The following is a 23,404-nucleotide window of genomic DNA, read 5'->3' as shown; positions in this document are numbered from 1 at the left end:
CCATTAAGTGGTTCTCTACGCATGTGTGAAATTTTGGATCAGATTACTTGTAGTGTGCATGTAAACGGAGATTTTTCCATCAGATTGTTGAGTAGAGTGTGATATAAACACCTCAGTCTTAATCTATAATCGGAATGTAATTAATCAGATGTTTACATGCAAAGATCTTTGAAAGTGTAGAGTTCTTTGAAAAACTGAAAGCAGATCTCCCAAAAAGAGTGGAAGCTGTAATAGAGACAAAGAGTGGACACACTAAATGCTGAACAGTTTTGATATTATATTAGTTGTTAAAGCTTCTGTGGACTGTTCTGCTAAATGTTTTCTGCTTTTTTCCTGATGCTGAAATGTAAAAAAACTTGAACTTTATGGCCAGTTTGACTGGAAATGAAATAAATGAATGGTGGTCTCTGATTTGCGTGTCAAAACAATTAGGTGGAAATTGACCATACAATAGAGATGCTGCAGATAGAGATTAGGCTGAAAAACACCGGAGTATAGCTGTAAGTTATTTAGAAGCTTATCCAGTGAATGGATGGCTTTTGTCTCAGCATCTGTTTGGACGTTTGCCTTGCTAGTAATCTTACAGCACTCTGTGGGTGGACTACAAAAGCCTGTGTCACCCAGCCCAAACTTTGTGCTCCAGATTATTCACTGCTGACAGGTTGACTGCAGAGGATATCAGGTTTACACCTTCAGTAGCTGGGCCTGCTGAAAGCTGGTGAAAGAAAGCCAACAAAGCGTAGGCTACTGCCTATAAAAGGCTAACTCTTATGTTTGACCCCATAAAACTTGATTTGGAAAACCGAAACCTCAGAATGAACTAACTGCACACTTGTCAGGGTTCTTTTGCCGTACATTGCTTGCCATGTTGGTCTACAGCGAAACAGGTCCCAGGCCAACAAAGTAGTGATTCAAACCCCCACATATTTCCCCAATTACAGCATATCCTCATGGCTACTTTTAGCCTCGACGAGGCGTTCAGAGATGTAGCTCCATTTCTTAAATGACCTCTCTCCCATTTCCTGCCCCGGTAGGTTTGTCGTATTTGTGGAGGTATGAAATGAACAGGCTTTTGTGCTTCTCGCTGCACCTGAGTACACCACTGCAGTTCTCTGCAGGTTCTACAGACTAGCCTCCCTGGCTCTGACGCAGTGAAAGCAGTGTAGACATAATGATTCTGATGCTTATCTAGAATATGGCTTTGTGCGACAGGCCTTTAGACCAGCCGTTATACTGTGCGCCCATTCAGAACATAAAAAATTGTCCATCCCTGGTCTTTTACACGCCATCCACCAACAAGAGAGAGAGAAATATTTTTGTGTTCTTTACTGACACTTTTCTTTGTTCACTGACCTGTTCAGTTAAATCTAGTTTGTTTCAGTTCATAATGAAGCTTCTAAGAGACACTTTCTGCTTTTGTGGTGTTATTATACGATAATAGAATTGTATAAATCAGACCTCACAATGATTTAATTAGGATTCTTTAGGAAATGATGTGGTAACACTTTATTTCAAAGTTAATGACGACTAAACTAATAGCAAGCAATTACTACTGCTGTAGTAACCAGAGCCATATAATTTGTAAGCAAGCTTAGAAACGTGGTATAAAGGTATTTACATGATACGTTAATAAGGTCCTTTGTAAATGACTTACTAATTGTGAGTTAGATGTTACTTGATTGTAAACTTTCAGTTGTAAGCATACTTGAAATAGTATTGCCTTTACTATTGCTGTTTAAGCATGGATTGATGCGTAGATAAATGAATACATAGAGACTGGATAGAACATTTCCCCCTTTAAGATCACAGCAACAACAGCACTTTATCCAGATTTGATCCAGCTTTACTGTGATATGTTTCTCTGGTAATTATACTGGTTACTTAATGCAGAGTCTGAAACTTTATTTAACCGTGGAAGGACTAAACAGTCTCTTGCCCAATGTTAGAGACACAATCCAACGCTGTCAATGTCTTCATGGTCAACGAAGATTTTTAAAATTATTCATTATTTGTGAACCCACAGTTAAATACAAGTACAGAACGAGAGAGAGAGAACAGTCAGTACTTGACAATGTAGTGTCATCTGCACTGTGACATTGAGGATCTAATGTGTCTTTGCTTAGGCATCTTTGTGCACTGTAAAAATATATTTTATTTTGTAAACTGTTGTAAAATTTCATGTACATTGAATCATTAAATAGTTAGGTAATGAAACAATAATCGTGGGTCACATTCTCTTAACTCATTGTTTGTTTTGATCGAGGATATATGGAAAAACAAATTTCCCTAACTTTTTTTAGTTCAAAGTAGTATGTAAATATTGTTAAAGCTTCAAAACTTACCATTCACTCCTCAGTCCAAGCAGTCTGTATATGGAAACAGTGCAGCCTGTTTTGAATTCATTTTTTTTGTAATGTCACTCAAGAACCAGCTCATTTGCATACATCCACCTATTCATCCTACAGCAGTTAGAGTGCTTTTCCAACGAGACACAAAAACAGAACAGCGTGTCAGAACATCAGAATATTAGAGATTATATATCTCTATCACTGCTGTCGGAGCAAAACCTTGTATCTCCATTTTTGTCTTTTTTTTAGTTTTTGACATAATTTGAAAATGCCTGTTGCCCTTTACATAATGTATACATTTCATGAAGAATGGGCCAAAAGAAGTGACCCAAAATTACTTGGAAAAAGAAGGTTTTTTCTTTCTCCTGTAAAGTCATCATTTTGGAGATGCAAGGTTTTGTTCCGATAACAGTGATGTGTGTGTGTGTGTGTGTGTGTGTGTGTGTGTGTGTGTGTGTGTGTGTGTGTGTGTGTGTGTGTATTTTCACTGTCCAAAGAAAAAAACAAGTCTCCAAAATAGTAACTTGACAGGAGAAGGAAAAAACACTCTTACCTTTCAGTGTAAGTTAATGTAACAGATGTTTTATTCCAAGTGATTTTAGAGCATTTCTATTGGTCCATTTATCATGCAATTTTCACACAATGTAAAGAACAGCTGGTGTGTTGAAATGATGTAGAAAATAAAAATCGACGATACCATACACACAACGATATATTTATATAGCTGTTTAAGGGGATATGTATAAAATAAATTTTTCAGCCACGCAAATACTGTAAGTGGACCTCAAGGGAAAACATAAAAGAAAAGACAGTGTAGGCTGTGGGCCTTTCAAGAAAGTTACAAGTTTTTCAGGCAAATTTCTTGTAATTACAGAATAACACTTTTTAAATTCTTCTGAGTAACACTGGGGAACTTCACTCACTTCTTGCGTGTGCTGATATTGGTTTGGCAATGTACAGAATGTGCTCAATGACAGTTTCACATAAATCTCACCCCACCACCCACAGTGTGAGCTAGTAAGTGCAGAAAGGGAGAGACAAACCTCATCATGATTCCAGTCTTATATTGCTGTATACCTCCAAAATTGTGAAAAAAACAACATATTTTTATACAAGGTTAGCTGTGTGAGTTGACACCTGTGTGAATGTATTATAAGTAACTAATGTGTGGATTGTGTTTTGTTTGTCTCTCAGGTGCTGGCGTTGTTTGAGGAAGGCGAGGAGTCCACCACAGCCTTTGTGGAACCTATAGTCATCCTGCTCATTCTGATTGCCAATGCGGTCATTGGAGTTTGGCAGGTGTGTGACACTATACACGCTAAAACTGAAACCAGAAAGCAAAGCCTATCCTCTTGACTGAGGAGAAATTCCAGCAGGCCGTTTTGTGTCCTTATACTTAAAGGACGTGAAACAGATCTGCCCTTTTTTCATTTCACAACGCTTTTGATAGTGTAAAATTTGCAACTCGTTGTTTGACATACACTTCCTATCTGTTAGCCTATTTGCTTTTGGAGGAGAATGTGGACTGACAGTATCTTTATGACTTTATACTGTTAAAAGGAGACTGCCTAAGAACAAGCTTCACATTATATTCCACCCATTGCCTGTATATGCATAGGCAACTTACTGGAAACACAGACATCATGCTGTTGTTAATACCAGAGCTATATAATTTAAAATGTAAATTGTAATCTGATCTGTTGAGCTCTGGTCATTGTTCCCTTTCTGTACAAAATGACTGTGCTCACACATTTGCATGCTAAAAGTGTGTTTTTGAGTCCAACTCATATTCTTTCATGTGTTTATCATGATCAGTGCATAGTTGTGTGTAGTTGTTTGTGACTAAAGATTTTTGTGGTTGTAGCAGTGGCTGATGTGCCAATTCATATATGGTGTATGGGATGGGTTAAATGCGGAAGTGAAATTTCCCCGTTGTGGGACTAATAAGGATTAATAATAATTAATCTTGATCTTAATCTTTATAGTCCACAACATATTGCACTGTTGTTGCATGAATTGAACTGCCATTTGCAGAAACTTCTACAGTGTAACTACAGTTTAAAAATAATGTCCGTTTTTTTTTAGGAACGCAATGCGGAGAACGCTATTGAGGCTCTGAAGGAGTACGAGCCGGAGATGGGAAAAGTTTACCGCATGAACCGGAAGGCAGTGCAGAGGATCAAAGCGAGGGACATTGTGCCCGGAGACATAGTGGAAGTGGCCAGTAAGCAGAACAATGTCCTATTTTTTTCATCATCATCATAATTTTCTACGTTATTATTTCGTTTATCATCATCATCTCTACATTTGCCTTGCTATTTTAAGAGCCACTCTTTCTCTTTATTCTCCATGATGGATTCCACTAGAAGCAGAAGTGGACTGTGGATGTATCTCTGAAATTTAGAAGAAAGAGAGCGTGCATAAGGGACTGTAATTTTTGACCTTTCTTGCTCTCATGTTAGTGGCTGTGAGTGCAGGTTGTACATCATGGCTCCCATAGTAAGTTCTTTTAGCATTGCATATTCAGGGTTTCCCATAGAAAACTTACTAGTGGGCAGCGTTGGTTATTGACTAGATGGCCAGAAAGTGGCCATGCTAATGTTTTCCAGCTACAAACTACAAAATCCAATATTCAAACAGCATTTGGGTTATATTCCAACCTGCAGTAGCTTTGTAGTCTAGGCTAGTGATAGTCATGCTTAATAGCTATGCTGAAATGCTGTCTGTATACACTTTATTTGATCATTGTTCAGTTTGTAATGGTCGTTTATGCTAATTTGATATTCAGTAAAAACATTTGCTTGTTTTATACCTATTTCTATGAGGCTGAAGTATAGAAATGTAGACTGACATGCTTCTCACTTCTTCTCAGACACTCAGTATGAATTAACAGGTGTTGTGGAACAGCTTTGGTTTCCGGTTCTCCTGGCTTAAAACGTGCAGTGAACACTAATAAGTACGGGAGCACCAGGCGAAAGTAAACAAACACATGCACAGCAATCAGTGTCTTGCTGGGGTTGCAGTGTGACTTTCTGTTCGCGGGGGAAAAACTTTTGTTGTGATTAGTGTGAGGGTGATCAAGATTACGGACTTACATTAGCTGTATAGATGAATGAACGTCTATGCTACCATTTTATCATTGCTTTATTCGTATCCATAAGAAAAGTTATAACCACCAGCAATATCAACTAAGTTTACTTGCTGAAGTTCAAAATTATCCCAATAATTAACAGAAGACTTAAAAAGGCAAGCAGAAGTACTGAACTTAATGGGACAAACATTAGTGTCTCTTGCCTTTATGTATGTTAATGTTTAGTATTCTATGTAGGTCAGTATTGTTTTGCATATCTCTTTTGGATGAAGTCTTCTAGGCATTGAGTTTGCATAACTGATTCTCAGCCTGCCTTGTTGGATGGCCAGAGCGTGGCAGGTTTTGAATGTATCCTACATCTTTCCACCACTTCGGGAATATTGTTCGCTTTTGATTTTGGATTTATTTTCTGTGCGTGTGTGTGTAATCTTTCTCACAGACATTTCATTACCAAGAGATGATATATTTTTGTCAGATTAACTCAATGGGCAAGTGTTCTAACTTTCTCTGTCTTTCAAAATGTTAATGCAGTTTAGTTTCTGGTGTGTTGGATGGTATGTTAAAAATCTCTGGTTGGCTCCTTAGTGGTGCACCCGTCTAAGCGTTGCTCCTGATCAGGAGGTCACGAGTTTGATTCCTGGTGATGCTACAGCCATCCGTGGCCGGGAGTCCAAGAGAGCACAATTGGCCTATAATAATAATATAATAATATATTAATGATATGTTAGGCGTCTGTTAGCTGGCGTAACAGATCTGGCGGTTGGCGCTTTCCTCTGAGCGCATTTGGCTGTCCAATGACGTTGCGTTAGCGGCGGTTCGAAAAGATGCAGTGGCACTTCACAGGTCTTGGAGGAAGCCTGTGCTAGCCTTCGCCCTCCTAGAGCTGGTGGTGTTACGTGACTGGGGGAGTCTCAACTAGTGGGTGGAATTGGAAACGACCAAATTGGGGAAAAATCCAAAAAACAAAAATCTTTGATTTGAACATGCATGCATTTGGATTAGTGTCCCAATGTTTTTTTCTAAAGTAAACAGGGTGGTGGGTGAAGGTTTCTAACTCAGCTAGAGTTCAGCTAAAGTATTGATATATAGCTGAAATGATGCACTTCTGAATGTGGCAAAGCACAATTTCCACAAAAAATTAACCATTCTAAGAAACAAATAGGAGGGCCCCAGGACTACTTTTGAGCTCTGTAAATGCTAGCTACTCAGGAGTATTAAGCAGCTCTGTACACTATGACAACAATGAGCCTTTCAGAGCGAGAGTTGAAAAAAGTTTGCCATGTTTCAGTTAAATGTAGCTGAAGAGTTTTAATTGAAATGGTTGATATCGAGTAAAGCTCAAGATGAAAAACGCTAGGTGCACAACCAGCAGCTGCTTCTGTCTCTGCACCTATCTGATCTTCACTGATAGCACTGAAACTGTCAATCAGCTTTGGTGTCTTTTTTTGACTAAACTATCATGTGCTTCTAGCGCCACCTGAACTAAAAAGAGAAGGATTTCTGTTCATATTGTGCTAATTTTGGTCTGTTAAGTCAGTCAGTTCAGGGTAGCCATTGCATCTGTCACTGACTTCCTTTTGATCTGATTGGTCAGCACACAACAATGACTTTTTTTAAGGGCATGTGGAGTGCTCTGGACAAAAGACAACCCATGTGCGGCGCATAAAATGCAAGGCACCCAGCAAAGCATGTACAACAAAACCCACCAGACTCTCTGATGATAGGCAGAAGTCTAGTTTGCGAGACTGTTTCACTGCTCGTTAAGTTCCCAAAATGCACAAACACTGGTTGTTGGTTCTTTGTGGTTTCCCTGTGTGTGTGTGTGTGTGTGTGTGTGTGTGTGTGTGAGAGAGAGAGATGGGGGGGCTTTAAGCCAGCAACAGAGTTGGATGCCGAGCAGGAATATCCCAGACTGCCTTACGTAAGTGCCCTTCCTGTGCATGCGGGAGGATGCCAGGCAGAGCTGCGTGTTTGTGTGTGTGTGTGTGTGTGTTCATTCTGTGTATAAGCTCAAGAGCTGTCCTCTGTTTTCCCCCTCTGTCTCTCTCTCTCTCTCTCTCTCTCTCTCTCTCTCACTCTCTCTCTCTGCTCCCTCCTGCTTTTCCATATGGTCACTCCTGCCTGCATTGCAACATGGATTTCTTGAGGTGTCTGTCACCAGAAAAGCCCCCCGATCTCTCTCTCTCTCTCTCTCTCTCTCTCTCTCTCTCTCTCTCTCTCTCTCTCTCACACTCACACTCACACTCACACACACACACACACTCCTCGTCCTGGTGTGATGCCGTGTGTACAAAGTCACGCAGCCCCATTGTGGATTTTCTCCTGGTACTGTGGAAGTAAACACATGTGTGTACATGCACGCAAACGCTGCACACAAGCGCTCCTCATTACAGCAATTAGTGTTTGTTTCTATAACCTCCCGACTCGCTAATGATCTGCAGTCTGCGTCTGCGAGGAGATACGCAAGAGACAGAACGAGGACAAGACGGAGGGAATCCGACATTCTGAGGGGGGGGGGCAAGGGAGAGAAACAAAGAAAGATGAGAGAGAGCCAGAGAAAGATGCAAAACAGAGTGAGAGAGAGACAGTAGAGAGAGAGGAGAAACAGATAGAGAGGAGAAAGAAACAGATGGAAAGAGAGAGAGAGCGAGAGAGAGAGAGAGAAATTAAGGGGTTGGGGAGAGATGGGAAAGCAAGAAAAATAAGGAAACATGCAAGAGGTTGAGAGAGAGATGGAGGGGAGAGGGAGAGAGGGAGACAGAGGGGCAGAGAGTGACAGACAAGAATGGAGAGGATGAGAGAGCGCGAGAGGGAGACAGGGGAGAGAGAAAAACAGAAGAGAAGGGAGAGGGTGGGAGAAAGAGAGCGAGAGAGGGAGACAGAGGGGAGAGAGAGGTAGGTGAGAAGGGAGAGGATGGGAGAAAGAGAACAAGACTGAGAGACAGAAGAGAAGGGATAGGATGGCAGAAAAAGAGCGAGAGATGGAGACAGAGGGGAGAGAGAGAGAGACAAAAGGGAGAGGGTGGGAGAAAGAGAGTGAGAGAGGGAGACAGAGGGGAGAGGGAGAGAGAAACAAGAGAAGGGAGAGGGTGGGAGAAAGAGAGCGAGAGAGGAAGAGGGAGAGAGACAGAAGAGAAGGGAGAGGGTGGCAGAAAGAGAGCGAGAGATGGAGACAGTGGGGAGAGAGAGAGACAGAAGAGAAGGGAGAGGGTGGGAGAAAGAGAGCGAGAGATGGAGACAGAGGGGAGACAGAGAGAGACAGAAGAGAAGGGAGAGGGTGGCAGAAAGAGAGCGAGAGATGGAGACAGAGGGGAGAGAGAGAGACAGAAGAGAAGGGAGAGGGTGGGAGAAAGAGAGTGAGAGTGGGAGAAAGAGGGGAGACAGAGAGAGAGACAGAAGAGAAGGGAGAGGGTGGGAGAAAGAGAGCAAGAGAGAGGACACCTTTTGGGTTCGTACATACAACACACAGCTCTGCTGCTCTGTCTGGTATCCTCCTGCATGCACAGGAAGAGCAGAGAGACAGAGAATGAGAATGAGAATGAGGGGGGGTTGGAGGTGCTGTGGGTTTTGCAGGTTTTCATTCATACACAACAGTCTCCTGCTGAATGGATCTGGAGTAAAAAAAAGGGGAAGAGAAAGAACTGTGTTTTTTTCAGTGAATGGACACGGCGCAGCGGATCGTTCGATTACACAACGACACTCCGTGTTCTCCTCCAACAAAACAAAGGAGGCATCGGTTAAGCTTTCATTCAGAAAAAACATTCTTCCGCTTTTACAGCAGGAGCATGAGTATTTTACAGAGGAGCCGCAGAGGCAGAGCTGATTGTGAATAGGAGAGAAAACGAGAGCGCGGCAGAAAAAAGAGGACAAATTAGGGTGGGGACAGAGGATGGAGGGGGGGTTACGATGTAGGGAGGGAATCAAGATGCTAATTTGTTTCTTTCTTGTCCTGCACTACTGCGGGGTGTTCTTTTGTTGTTGTTGTTGTTGTTGTTGTTGTTGTTGTTGTTTATAAAACAGAATGTAATTAAAAGCAGTGAATTATTCCACTATTACAGTAAAACACAAACATGTTATGAATGCAAGGAATGAGTTAGAGTGAAGGGAATCAGAAAGAAAGAGAGCAGGATAGGGGAGATGGAGGGAGATGCAAAGAGAGGGAGCAGAATGGGGTGATGGAGGGAGATGCAGGGAAAAAAGAGAAGAAATGGTGGTGGAAGGGCAGAGAGGTAGCGAGAGAGAAAGTGAAATGTGGGTTATGTTACCTGTCTTTGTTTGGCAGGAACAAGTCCCTCTTTGTTCAGGGGCAGTCCTCGGGTCCCTGCTGAGACAAGCCTGCATTCCACAGGCTGTGTTCCCTCACACATACACGCGCACACCCTTCGTCACGGATGCCCCAAAAGCCTGTCGCCACAGCAACCAGCCAAAGACTCCCTTACCTGTCAAGGTCGGGCCTGACAGACGTCTGGTCGAGCCATATTACCTCATTTCTTCTGACACAGATGTTTATAGCAAAGTAATTTCCAATCCCTGCCTAAGTACCCCTACCTTAGACTTAAGAAAGTGATGCATTAAATGTACTTCTATTAAAGTGTCTATTTCTGCCTGGATAAAATTACACCAACACAGTTTGCTTACTTTTGGCATTAAGTGTGCTGATGTAATCTGCTATATTCCTGTGGAAATATACAAATTTCAAACAAATAAATTCAGTGCAATGCTTTTTTTTCAGTGATCTAGTAGGCCAGACTCTAGTGTGTTTCGTCGCTCAGTGTGGCTAAGAACTGCCTATTACATCAATGCAGTTTACTTGCTTTTGGCTTTAAGCGTGTTGACGTAATATGTTCTATTAATTCTGAAATAATATACACACTTAAATAAGGTCATTTCAATGCAGTGTTTCTTTCAGTGATTTCATAAGCCAGGCTTCTAGACTCTGGTGGGTTTCGTCGCTCGGTGTGGCTTAGAATCGCATGTTAAATCAAAGCAGTTTACTTGCTTTGGCTTTAAGTGTGTTGACCCAATGTGTTCTAATATGTATCGCTAAACAAACTGTTGTTTTTGCATGATGTGAAGGGATAATTGATTGTCAAAACAGTGCTACCTAAAAACAGACCCACAGGAAACAAAGTAGTTTGTGATGGGTCAGCGGCAACTGGGAAATACTGTGAATAACTGTTGTCTACTTAGAGAGTGTATACTTAGTAGCAAGCAATTGCCGCTCTGTACGTTGTAACAACAAGCGCTTCAGAGCAAGGCAGTTGCTGGGAACTTTAAGTCAAGCTTTTTTGTCTTCCATTCTCCAAGAAAGGCTTGTTGTTCACAATGTACAGAGCAGGCAACTGCTTGCTACCAAGTGCACATTCTCTACACTTAGTCTGTATTAAAGTGTCTAAATGCAGTAGAAGTACCGGATCTAGAGCCATTTATTTGTTATGTTTCGTGGTTTTATAGCCTACCACTGATTTTGTTCTCCTCTCGGGTTTTCCTCCACGTTGAGGACATCTGCTAAAATCACCAAACCCAGTTTGTGGTCTCACTTTCACGTGCAGAAAAGTGGTAACCACTTCCACTTCGACTTCCTAGTTGCTCTCTGCTTTAGGTTTGGGAGATATACCAGTATAAAAGTGAACATCAGGATGTCAGGATGTTAGGATTTGGATTTTGCTGCTCCCTGGATACTGTGATAACCCCAAAAACAGTGAATGGCAACCAGCCTCCAAGACAAATGAAACATAGGCTTAACCTTTTACAGCATGGTGTTGCCAAGTATCTGTTACATTTAAAGTTTCTTTTTCATAAATGAAACCAGTTTGGGAAACTACACCTTAAAAAAAATGCTGGGTTAAGAAGAGCCTAATTTGGGTCATATCTATAAACCAGGGCTGAGTTACACTGTACCCAGCATTGTTGGGTTACATGAATAACCCAGCAGTCTAGATCATCAGTTACCCTTAAATTTACTGGTAAAACTAGTTCCTTCTATTAGTGAATTGGGAAAAAAATCATATTATTGTGGTGAGGAGTGAAATCAAATCTCATGCAGATATGCTAATTTAATTCCTCCTAGAATTTTGACGTTAGGAGCCAATTTTAAGTCACATCTTAATTTTTTACTATTATTAATAACACCTTGGTAAAATATTTCTGATATCAATTAAAAGCAGTAATAGCTTGCCACTAGGTTACTTTGACCCAGCACTGGTTTCATTTTAACTTAGGCTACAATCTAATGTTTTTGTTTGCTTATTATTAATTTTCTTTTTTTTTTACATTTTATATTCTACTTAATGAAATTAACACTATTAATTGACACTAGAAGGAACTGGAATAAAAACAGAAGTGTAATGGGAATGTGCTTTGATTGTCACACCATGATTTTAGATACTTTAAAGTAACCCTTTTTTTTTTTTGCCTTGATGCAGCTCTACACACTGTTGGCATTCTATATCTTTAAAGAAGCCCAGCTCATCTCTGTAGAGAAGAAAGCAAGAGGATGATTGAAAGTGTGAATGAAAGTGAGATGGAGGGAGAGAGAGTGAGTGAATGTGAAAGCTGGCAGGGACGAAGGTGTTGTCAGCTCCATCCACTGAAATGGCTCTCTCTCGCTATCAAACCCCACTGCTGCTGACATAATCTTGTTGCTAAGCGGCATCAAAAAATACACAAACACATAGGCGACATCCCACTGCAAAAAAAATAAAAAGAGAGAGAGAGAGAGAGACAGACATTACTGCATTTCACATCCCAGAGAGTGAAACCCTGAGAGGCAGAGTGAAAAATAGCTGTGGAAAGAAAAGAGAAAAGGAGTTATGGGTATTCTAAAAGCAGGCAGTTACAAATCTGTAACTAAAACAAGGACGGGGACTCAAAACAAATGGCTAAGACCTCCTCAGGACCGTCCCACAGCCACACATGCACCTTCCAATGGAACGCTTGGCACACCTTTAGCAAAGCAGGGGGGTGCTGGAAACCACTGTGGTTATTTTTGAAAGAGCCATGAGTAAGTGGTAAGTGTACGTATAAATCTATTTACACGTTTAGTTTCCAGCGGTGTTGGGCCAGGGTTACCCCACTGTTCTGCTTACCCCAGTGTCCATCCTGCCGTCCACAGTGGAACTTTCCCCTGGCTTTTTTTTTTCCTGACGTGGAAAACATCTCTGTAGCTCTACAAGTCCTGAGGAGATGGTGGGGGATTTTCTAGAGGGCCTGAGGACATGGAAAAGCTGGAAAGAAATATTTTCTCTCTTTCATTCTCTCTCTGTTTTTTGGTTCTTCTAGCTGTTTTGGAAAAGTCAGTCACGGTTGCTCTCCACGTGGTTGAGTGTGTGTACATGGATCGATCACTGAGTCCTGATCTCGCACTGTGACAGCATCCCTCACTAATGCTTAATGTTGTATTCTCTGTGTAGTTATTAATGTTCTGAACTTAACTAGCCCTCGCACTTTACTTAATCATCTGCTGAATCCCTACGTGATATCAGTAATGTAACATAGTTTAAGATACAGTTAAAACTCTACTATGAGCTGGGCCCAAGCTCATTTACGGTGGATTGAGCTGAAAAAGAAAAGTGTCCTGTGGTCCAGTGAATCAGAATTTGAATTTTTTTTGGAAATCATGGACCCAGCTGCACACTTCAAAAGCCAGCATCCGTGATGGAATAGGGGTGCGTTAGTGCGCCTGGCATGAGTGATCTGTGAAGGCACCATTAATGCTGAATGACATACATGTTTTGGCAACATATGCTGCCATCCAGATGACGTCTTTTTCAGAAAAGGCTTTGCTTATTTCAGCAAGACAAGGTCAAACCACATTCTGCATGTGTTACAACAGCTTTGCTCCAGAGTGAAAGAGTCCGACCTGCTTGCAGTCCAGACCTGTCACCACTGAAAGCATTTGGCACATTATGAAATGAAAAATATGACAAAGGAGACCCTGAACTGTTAAGCAGCTGAAATCCTATATCAAACAAGAACAGGAAAACATTTCACTTTCAGAACTACAGCAGTCGGTCTCCTCAGTTCCCAAACACTTACAGAGTGTTGGTAAAAGAAGAAGTGATGAAACACAGTGGTAAACATGCCCCTGTCCCAACTTTTTTGGAATGTGTTGCTAGTATCAATTTCAAAATGGCCTTACATTTTCAAAAAATAATAAAATTTTTCAGTTTCAGTATTTAATATATTTACTTTTTACTGTTTTCAGTTATATATATCGGGTTTGCATTATTTGCATATAATTGCATTCCATTTTCATTAACATTTTGCACAGCATCCCAACTTTTTAGAAACAGGGTTGTACTTAAACATAATAGACATTAAACAGGAATTTAAATTTATGAATGGTAGTCTCTACCTTTTGCACAGGATTGTATTTAACATTGTGAGGCAAAAAATGCATGTAAGTGTGTATTTATTTTTATTTTTTTTCCACTATAAGAAAGATCAGAAAGTAAAATTGAGGAATCAAGTAGTCATGGGTAGTGTAGGTTACCATTCAGCTTTTTCAATATCAGTACAGATGCCATGACTTTGTACCAATTCCTAAACAATCCTTTTTTTTAATTTAAACCGAACATGGATATGGCTTAAACCAAAAATGAGCACAAGGCCCTGGAATTGGGCAGGTTTACGGACCACAATGAACCGCTTACTGAGTTCAAAAAGTGCTGACATGAATAACCTGCATACAGAATGTAATTTACACAACCAATCAGCAGTGTAGATTTTGGAAGAAACATGCTTATTGACTCACTGACGCTGATAAATCTAACTGCTTACGAAGTGAAATTCATCTCTCAGTAGAATTCAAGTAATTCAGTCGGTTCTATAAAAGCAATAACCAGTCCTAATCATGACCTCCCTAGCAATATCAGTATTACAATGGACAGAATGATGATAACTATAAAACAATATTATTGTACAGCCTTAATCTGTACATTTCAAAAAAAGTCTGCTTGCGTTTGCAAGAGCTGAGACTTCAAAGTCACTTCTCTAGCCCCAAGACTACTCTTAGTCTCTGAGCATTTGATGCAACTGCCCCCCCCCAAACCACCACCACCACTACCACACACACACACATATACACAAATGCATAATGGCTGTGTATATTTAGCTCATTCTGCATTGTTCTAGCTGGGTACAGAAGTCCCATAACTCGAGCCGGCCACATTAGCATTTAGATGGGCTCTGAAGCCATTCATGCCGACTGGCAGGCTGGTGGGAGGAAGGCTGGGGGCAGGCGGAAGGCCGAAAATGGAGATGTGAAAGAGTCTGTGTGAGTTAAAGAGGACATTAACAGAGAGCAGAATGACGGAGATTGCGGGAGGGATGAACTTGGGGGCAGCCTTGCCCCTCTTACGCCCCCATACGCCCACCCAGAGAAGCCTCCAAAGGGTTGAAACATGCATTTTGAACATGCTGAATGGACTGGGGGCATGCCTAAGAAGGGGTAGAATAAACAACTGTGTGGTTGAGGAGAGAAAGCAGAAGAGTGAGAAAGTAATAGACTTGAACAGAAAGGAGAGACAAGAAGATAGGCTGAGAAATACCATTTGAGAAGGAGGGTGTTTTTTTGTATAATGGCATTATACAAGAATATGACGGAGAGCATTGCGAGTGGGAGGTAGATGTATAGAGTAGACTTTCTTTCTCTGGGCATTTTACATCTCACTTTTCTATCACTTAGAGCTAAAAGGGGCTGTCCGTTTTATTTCTATAATCTGTTTATGCTTTTAACTATAGACTTCTGTATTAATGCTGAGTAAAAAAAGAATATTGTTCATTTTGATTGAGAGCTTTTTGCCATTTTGTTTCCTCAGTTGCTTTTTAGTTGGGCACGACCATATTGGAAAAAACTGACGTCAAGTGATCCCTCAAACCAGTCAGGAATTAGGGCAGATTCTCAGTGATTCTTTTCCACAATTCCATCCCAAACACAAACCAAAGTCTCTTCTGTTGTGACTGACTGCCTACCACTTATTTTAAAAACAAAAACACAAGCATGGCTTCAATAAAAAACAATTTTTTTTTAAAAACACATTTGCAGTGCTTACTTTATGAATGGTCAGCTCCGCAATTCCACACAAAGTTGCTGGCCTTTGGAGTGGAGCTTGATAGCTCCACTGCTATAGTTTCCATCCGTCTGCTTTCACTGGATGCTGAGCTGCTGGGCAGTGTGTGCAAGTAAATTAACTAAGTTCTGTCTGCATAGTTTGTTGGCTAGTTGAACTTGCCAACCTGACAAATACTCATGTTACTTGAATGATTTGTCACCTATCATCCAGCTAGCCGCAATGACAGTGGTGTTTGGATGTTTGCATTAGCCACATCTCTCAAAGATTGAAAGTCCAACCTCTGCCAGAAAATTAAAGCTTAAAAAATGAACTAAAATGCTTTCTACTATTGCTATGGCTGGACATTGCCATGGCTATACCACTGTCAATCGTCATTCAGTCTGAAATACTTGAGCCTAACCATGGATAAGGATCAACGAATCACAATTCCCTAATATCATTAAGATTTGAAGTTTTGTTATTTCCAATCGCCTTACTAGCATCTTTAAGGTCTAGGCCCTGACCAATCAGTTGGCCAATAACAGGTTTCTCTATATTGATGAAAATTCTGCTGATGAAACACCTGTGTTGCTTTGAATTTGTTTTATATAATGAACATGCACCTCTAAATCATTCATTTCTCAGGATTTGGTTCCAGACTCACTTATTGGGATGCATTTGTAATTTGTTACTTGCATCACGATGCTCATCATAGCGTGACAGATCGTGGTATGTATTATGACACTTTTATCAGGATACAGATCACACCAGGAAGTTGCTACCAATAGCAAATCCTACAGATGCGTGATTCCTCAGGTTATCCCAGGTGTTGCCTGTTTGTTTAGATGCATAGTTCACCTGAAAGAAAAGAGCGTGCGTTCACTCGCAGCCCCTGCCTGGCCTGCGGCTTTTCCCTTAGGCTCCTCTATCTCTTTTAAAGGTGTTGAAATGGCTACATAATTGCCTATTCAAATTGCCTAATTGTAACAAGCCTATCTGTAAAACTCTGAAACATCATTAGGCCTGACCTGTGATCAGTGGGAGATGGAACACTGCTAATGAACACACATTTGACACGTCTAGTCACCAGGCTATGGATCATTAACACGTTTCCAAATATATTATACTTTGCCACTAGCAGAACGAAAACTGAGCTGTCAAAAGACCTAGCCAGAAGGTTCCGTCATGGTTTGCCCAAAGTTTTAGCGGTTAAAACAATTTTTTTTTTACATGGAAAAGTGTCGATGGACTGGATGAGATCTGGAGAGATCAAAAGTAGGAAACTTATCCCAGCAAGAGTACAGATCTAAAATAGCAGCAGGATGGAGCTTATCTAAATGGGCTCATATCGTGGAACAGTGAATTTTCCTTGCCTTTTTTAAATAACTGTTTGATGAACTATGCGAACATTAAAGTTTTAAGACATACCCTGCACTCCCCAGTCCATACAATCTATATATGGAAACTAAGCAGCAAAAACAGCTCATTGTGAATTCAAAATGGTTATGATGTCACGACTGTGAACCCATTTACAAATGACCACCCATTCATCCTACAGCAGTTTCACACTGAAGTGATAAGAAGTGTCGTTACTGCACATTTTGACCTGAGCTGCCCTGTAAATGTGACGTGGGACAGGGCAGCCAAATAACCAGTTTGATTTTTGTTAATTTGGTCATGTTACAGAGCAATAAGACCCCCCATTAGTAGTGGACAATGTACTGGTTCACCTCCTCAGGTATGAGTTTTGCCATAACCTTTATACCACTGTGCTACCAATGAGCACAAATAACACAACAAATAAATGCTGCAAACCACATTAATGTTAGCCCCGTTTAGTTAAGTGGCTGAAGGTGCTTTCATACCGTGCTTTGGTCTGAACCAAAATTGCAGGTGTGAAAGGTGCTTCGGACCACGGTCCAGACTAAAGGACTAAAAGAAGTGGTCATGGTCTGGATCGAACTGAACCATGGTTTGGTTTGTTTGCAGTGTGAATTTTTTTTTTTTTTTGTAGATGTTTCAGACTTTCAGGCCAATTACAGGACCTTGAGGAAAGTTATTGTTCCCCCTCAAACAACTAAAGAAGAAAAAGGACTATTTTGTCAAGTTGACTTGAAATAATGCATAAAAATTCTGAAATCTTATTTTCTGGCATGATCAGAGAGAAAGGGTATTCCTTCTTCTCCATTTAAATGGTTCTCAATACACAAAATACTGAAAAATGAATAGAAAAAGTGAAAGTAACACAGATATTGACTGCATTTGTTCCCAGACACCAATCTTGATTGTCTCCACCTTCACGTTTTTCTCTCTCTAAAATTGGAGTCGCTTTTTTGTGTCTTGATGTAGCAGTCAGGCGTAGTATTGATCCCCCGAAGTGACCGTGTCCTCATCAGCTTGGAATTGACCGGTCGTGGCTGTGTGCATGCTGTTTGTCTTTCGACGCAGGTTAGGTGTCTCCGTTATGCTGCAGCATCTTTGCCTCCAGGCTTGTGCGTTCGCGCCGGCTGCTTCGATCCGCTGTATCAGAGTGTTCATCCAGAGAACACGGCCGCAAGAGCAAAGGTTTTGGATGGTTACTGATGGTTCAGCTGCTCTTCCTGTCTTATTTCCTGTTTGTCTTTTGTGTCTCAGAACCCCTCTGGGATGAGAACGGTTGAAAAAACGTTCTGTTTTGTCTCTAGCTGCTTCATGTTTGTTTCAGTTAATGCTAAATGAACCATGTAATATCACCTCTGACTGCCTTCCGTCTAGTGGCCAGTCTAAGATATTGCTGTATATATTTTTATGTGGGGCCATAATGGGTCCACAGTTCAAATAAATACATCCAGAGAGCTCCATAATTTTCAGTTTCAGTGTGTTTATTATCGATATGTTTTCATTCAGTAAAATATGAAATCACAAGGCTGAACATTTCACAAATAGCATATTGAGATTGATTTAAACATTTTTTTATTTTTATGTTCTATGTATTTTTATGTATATGTTACTTTGGCAAGTTCAGAAACCAGCTATCTGTAGGGGAGTCTTGAAGACTTGGTCCTTCAAAGAAAATTTTAGTGATTTAACATGAAAATGAAGTTTTATACAGCGAAACATGGAATGCTGAAGAATAATTAATCAATCAGAATCAGAATCAAGCTTTATTGGCCAGGTATGCTTACACATACAAGGAATTTACAGGAGCTCACAGTGCACAGTACCAGACAGACATTTACATGTAGTGAATAAAATAAAATAAATATAAAATATAACAAAATAAAATAAAACATGCATTCCTACCATCACTCACTCAAACACACACACACACACACACAGTCATACCTGTAAACCTTACATTGTGCAAAGTATGGGTCTAAAGTTAAAGTGCTGAGTGCCGCAGCAGTTAAAAGGGTGTATAGTGGCAGAGAAAGGGATCAGTGAGGTAACAGTCCGATAAGTGGGGTAATAAGGCAGGTAAGTAAGATGCTAGAATAAGCTGGTTTGAGGCGGCAGCTCCAGAGGATGGAGTTGACAAAGAGCCCATATCACGGAAAAACAAACGTTCCAAAGTTTGTTTGTATTTTTTTTATAAAGTAATATGTAATTACTGTTAAATGTTCCATTCACTTTCTCAGTCCACACAGTCCATATAATGAAACTGTCCTGCTAAAACAGTCTGTTTTAATTCATTGTTTCTGTGATGTCACAGGCCTAAACATATTTACTTATATCCACCTTTTCAGCTTACAACTGTTTAACTCCACCCACTAGTATTGAACTTTTATGGAGTGTTTCAGCTGTGAGAAGCCAATAAGAACAAAGCCTGTTTATCTTATTTGAGTCTTATAGGCACAGTAACAATAACAGCCTGTTTAATTAAGATAAAGAGAGGCTGGAAAATGGTCATGTAAAAATAAATTATGCTTTTTCACAAAACTAGAAAAACATAAGATGAGTCATTTATGCTTGGTGTGTTCAACAGCTATACTGGTATAAATCACATGCTTTCTAGGTATTTTGACTGATTTGTTCAAAATATTGCTGTAGCTTAGAACACAACAGTTAAGGGCCTGTATAATTATTATTTTTTTTAAATAAAAAAGTTTGATGTAGTATGTAAATATCCTTAGTTTCTAAATTTACCTTTCACTTCATACAGCCTTTATATGGAAGCTAAGCTGCACAAGCTCATTTTTAATTCATTATTTTTATGATGTCATGAAAAAACAATGCATATGCATATACTTACCTATACAGCAGTTTAGCCCCGTCTATTCATGCTGAAGTTATAAGGAGTGTTTTAACCTGGACTGCTTTTTGTATGATACATAGGACAGCCAGTCAGGACAGAGCTCATTTGCATATATCAGTCTTAAAGGCATAATAACTAAACAGCCTGTCTAATTTTAAGGGTTAAAGAGAGGTTGGAAATGGCCATTCAGAAATAAATTATGACTGTTTTTGGTAAGTAAAAATATACAAACGTCATAACAAGATCTCAGGGAATAAATACATACATGGGCCCCTTTAATATAAAATCAGTTAGTGTTCAGTAATCATCAGTACTCAGAGAGCACTGAACAACTGCATGTTTCATTACCAAGAGATCATAATAAGTCCTGTGTAACCGGATTTAGAGCAGTGCAGTATGTGAAACGCTGAATAAAAATATATTCTTAATTTTTGATGTCTGTTTGTAACGCTGTGACGCTACTAGTGAATTGTGTCTGTTTGTCAAAATAACATGAAACATATTGCATATTATGAAAGTGTCTTGTAGTGACATGATATGATATTTTTGCCATATCGCCTCCCCATTCCAAAAATCTTTGCCCGTAAGTGGTGTTCTTCTTTCTAAAAGGGCTGTGCTGGCTCCTTAAGGCACTTCATGCTTGAACCCTGATGATCATCATTTTGCGATTTAATGTGTAGACAGTTGCTTATATCTCAGAGGAGTTCCAGAAATCCATGTTCTACACCAGTTTCTGACACAAATGAGGTGGTAGCTTATTGTTTTGTTGGCAAATAACGTTAATTTACACATATTAATCTTTTTCCACCTCTTTAATTCTACACAATTCACATAAATGGTATATATATAATGGAAATTGCCAATTTCACCAAAAGCTCTGTGATGCTATGTTGGTGACATTGAACAGTTGGCTCTTATCTATTTTATATGTGGCATTGAACAGTGGACTCTTATGGTATCTTATATATGACACTGTGAAATGCTTATATACTTGTTTCTTTTTCCAGTTGGTGACAAGGTGCCTGCTGACATTCGAATCGTCTCCATTAAATCCACTACTCTACGTGTGGACCAGTCCATCCTCACAGGTACAGGGTCCTTCTTTAGACTTTAACTAGGCTGTGCTAGTTCAAGGAATACTCCAGTGTTTTTGAGCCTAATCTTCATGTGCTCCATCTGTATCACAAGGTTGATTACCACAGACCACCATTATTCTGAAGTTTTCCCATGTAAAAAAACCCTGTTGAAGCATCTGCCCACCAGCTTCTGTTGTACATTCATATGCAAAATGTTAGTCCAAGGGTCGGCAACCCAAACGTTAAGAAGAACCATTTTGTCTTTTCAACAAAAATCAAACCACTTTGGGAGCCACAATTTTTTTATTTCATTGAAGTAATGTTATGCAATCCTGGCTGTAAATATGTCTTAGTATGTGGTAATGTCCTAGTTTAGGCTAAAAGACATAATATAAGCAAAAACGCAGACTTACTTTGCTCTGCTTTAAGCTTTAGCTCAGCTATAGCCGCTTTTCTCGCATCTCTGGCAGGAAACTTTCCAACAAAAGTAGAACAGTTTCTTGTAAACTGTGAACGTCTCTCAGTGTTCGATTTTTTACGAGGCTAAAGTCAGCTGCTCATTCGAGCGCCTTGTCTGAATTTTCCTGTTCCACCTTAGATGGTGCCTGAGACGCCAGAATGTTACTGCTGCACCATTCCCCTGGAAACGGGGAATTTTGAAGAGAAACTGACTTCAGCTTCGCTACTTTTTAGTATTTGACAGTTTCTCAATGCAGATTAAAAATAAGTTACAAATGCAAAGAAGTCAGTCGAGGTTCGTCTTAAATGTTATCTCTTTGGCTTTTTGTTAGATACTAGCTAGGCGAGATTGTTGTCTGTGTTTCTATGGTGACCAGCAGTCCGCGCACCAATCCTCAGGGTTAAAGGTTTGTGAATTAGCAGATGTACATTAGCTCCAGCGTTTAAGATTGTTTATTGTTAAAACATGTTAGAATGATCAGCAGAGCTGTATTTTACTACGAAGGAGGATTATTTTATTTTTATCTAAAACTCTAATTCTGCTGCGGAGCCGCAAGGAGGCAGTAAAAGCTGTATGTTGCCGACCCCTGGGCAAGGCACAAATTACAGATTTTGTTGATTTTCCAAGTGAAAAGAAAACATCCTCTACAAAGAACACATTTTAATACCTGTTAGTTTCTGTAATCACTGTTTATTTGTTGAATTTAACATATTGGGGAAGGAGGGAAACATAAAATGTGGTCTATGCAAAAGTAATGGCATATTAAGGTATCAGTTTTTTTCCAGTATGTTAAATAAATAGATATTGTGCACTACAGTTTGCAGAAAAATGCCGTATTTAAGTTTCCTATTAAGGATATGTTAACTTATTATCAGTCAGAAAATCAGCAAAACATATAATTTTACCAGGAACCTTTATAGATGTCTTTTTTAAGTCAAGAGGTTTTCTGTTCTTTTGTAAATCGAGGGAAATTGTCTATAATCGTTCTGGGATTTTTTTTTACTTTTAGTGGTTATCTTAGCAATATATTTAATAAATAATCAACATTGTATGCATGATATAAGGCCCATAAAACAGTGCTGTCCAGGTTGCTTTCTTTACTCATGCGTTAGCGTTTATAACACAGCAAGTTTCCATTTGGTGCCATTTTAAGAGAAGAAAACAGAACAAAACAGTTCCAGCAAACCAAGCTACATCAGGTTTCTAAGACATTCTTTTGTATAGAGTCGCTGTACTCCAAGCACATGGGTTCATCAACTGTATCAATATAAACTTATTCCAACAAAATATTCTCTGATACTGGGATATATTCTGGAAAACATTGTGAATTGTGAATTGTATCAGTATCACCCAGCTCTAGTCTGTGACTATAAACAATACCTTACACATGCAAAAGATAGAGATTAGGCTGCAAATTGCTGGCATATTCCTTTATCAAATAGCAATATTCTTTTTATTATTATTAATTCTATTACTAATTGTTATTCTCTTTTGGATTACATTTTATTTCATTTAAACCGTACTCTCTTTTGTTGGTGTAGTTAACTGTTATCAGAGCTTCACTGTAAACTCTAATGTGCCTTTCCAACTGCTTCATTACTTTGCATTTAAGGGCATGTGTCACTGTCCAAATGGCAAATATCACTACATTTTTATTTGTTTTTGTGTTTTGTTTTACCAGGCGAGTCTGTATCAGTTATCAAACACACAGATCCTGTGCCGGACCCTCGAGCTGTTAATCAAGATAAGAAGAATATGCTGTTTTCTGTAAGCACTTCCTTCCTGTTTTGAGCAGAGTGTGTGCAGGGGTGAGAGTGTATGTGTGTGTGTTTGCACATGAATGCACTTCGAGAGTCTCTTACGATGATACGCTATAACGTATTAGGAAGTGGGGGTGGTGAGGGGGCCGCAGAAGTGAAGAAGTTGTTCAGAAGAACTGAACAGTAAAATAATTTGAGCCTAGTAAAGTCATACGTGTACTTATTTTATGGGTGGAGTATATGTGTTGCTTCCCTCTTTTTTTGCTATGTAAACAGAGGTCTAACTAGGCACTCCTTTAGCAAACAGCAAAAAAATATACAAACAGAATACAGGTAGCTTTGAAAGATATTTGAATCCTAATGCTGCCCCCTTGTGGAGC

At 39.8% G+C, this 23,404-nt stretch overlaps 1 protein-coding gene across 4 annotated transcripts in view; it reads left to right on the top strand.

Annotated features, from left to right (window-relative positions):
* atp2a3 (ATPase sarcoplasmic/endoplasmic reticulum Ca2+ transporting 3) overlaps positions 1-23,404 on the top strand; it is a 130,971-nt gene that overhangs the window by 54,976 nt on the left and 52,591 nt on the right. For all 4 annotated transcript variants that reach the window (XR_005007753.1, XR_005007752.1, XR_005007751.1 and 1 more), the window contains exons 4-7: positions 3,543-3,647; positions 4,434-4,572; positions 20,736-20,816; positions 22,946-23,031. Coding sequence is in view for 1 of the 4 variants with exons in the window: in XM_036580438.1 (XP_036436331.1) it covers positions 3,543-3,647; positions 4,434-4,572; positions 20,736-20,816; positions 22,946-23,031 (411 nt within the window). In the remaining 3 variants the exon portion in view is untranslated. The remainder of the gene's footprint in view (positions 1-3,542; positions 3,648-4,433; positions 4,573-20,735; positions 20,817-22,945; positions 23,032-23,404) is intronic.

Source organism: Colossoma macropomum, unplaced genomic scaffold, assembly GCF_904425465.1.
Source record: "Colossoma macropomum unplaced genomic scaffold, Colossoma_macropomum, whole genome shotgun sequence".
In the NCBI taxonomy this organism is placed as follows: Eukaryota; Metazoa; Chordata; class Actinopteri; order Characiformes; family Serrasalmidae; genus Colossoma; species Colossoma macropomum.
This window is presented reverse-complemented; position numbering and strand designations above follow the sequence as displayed.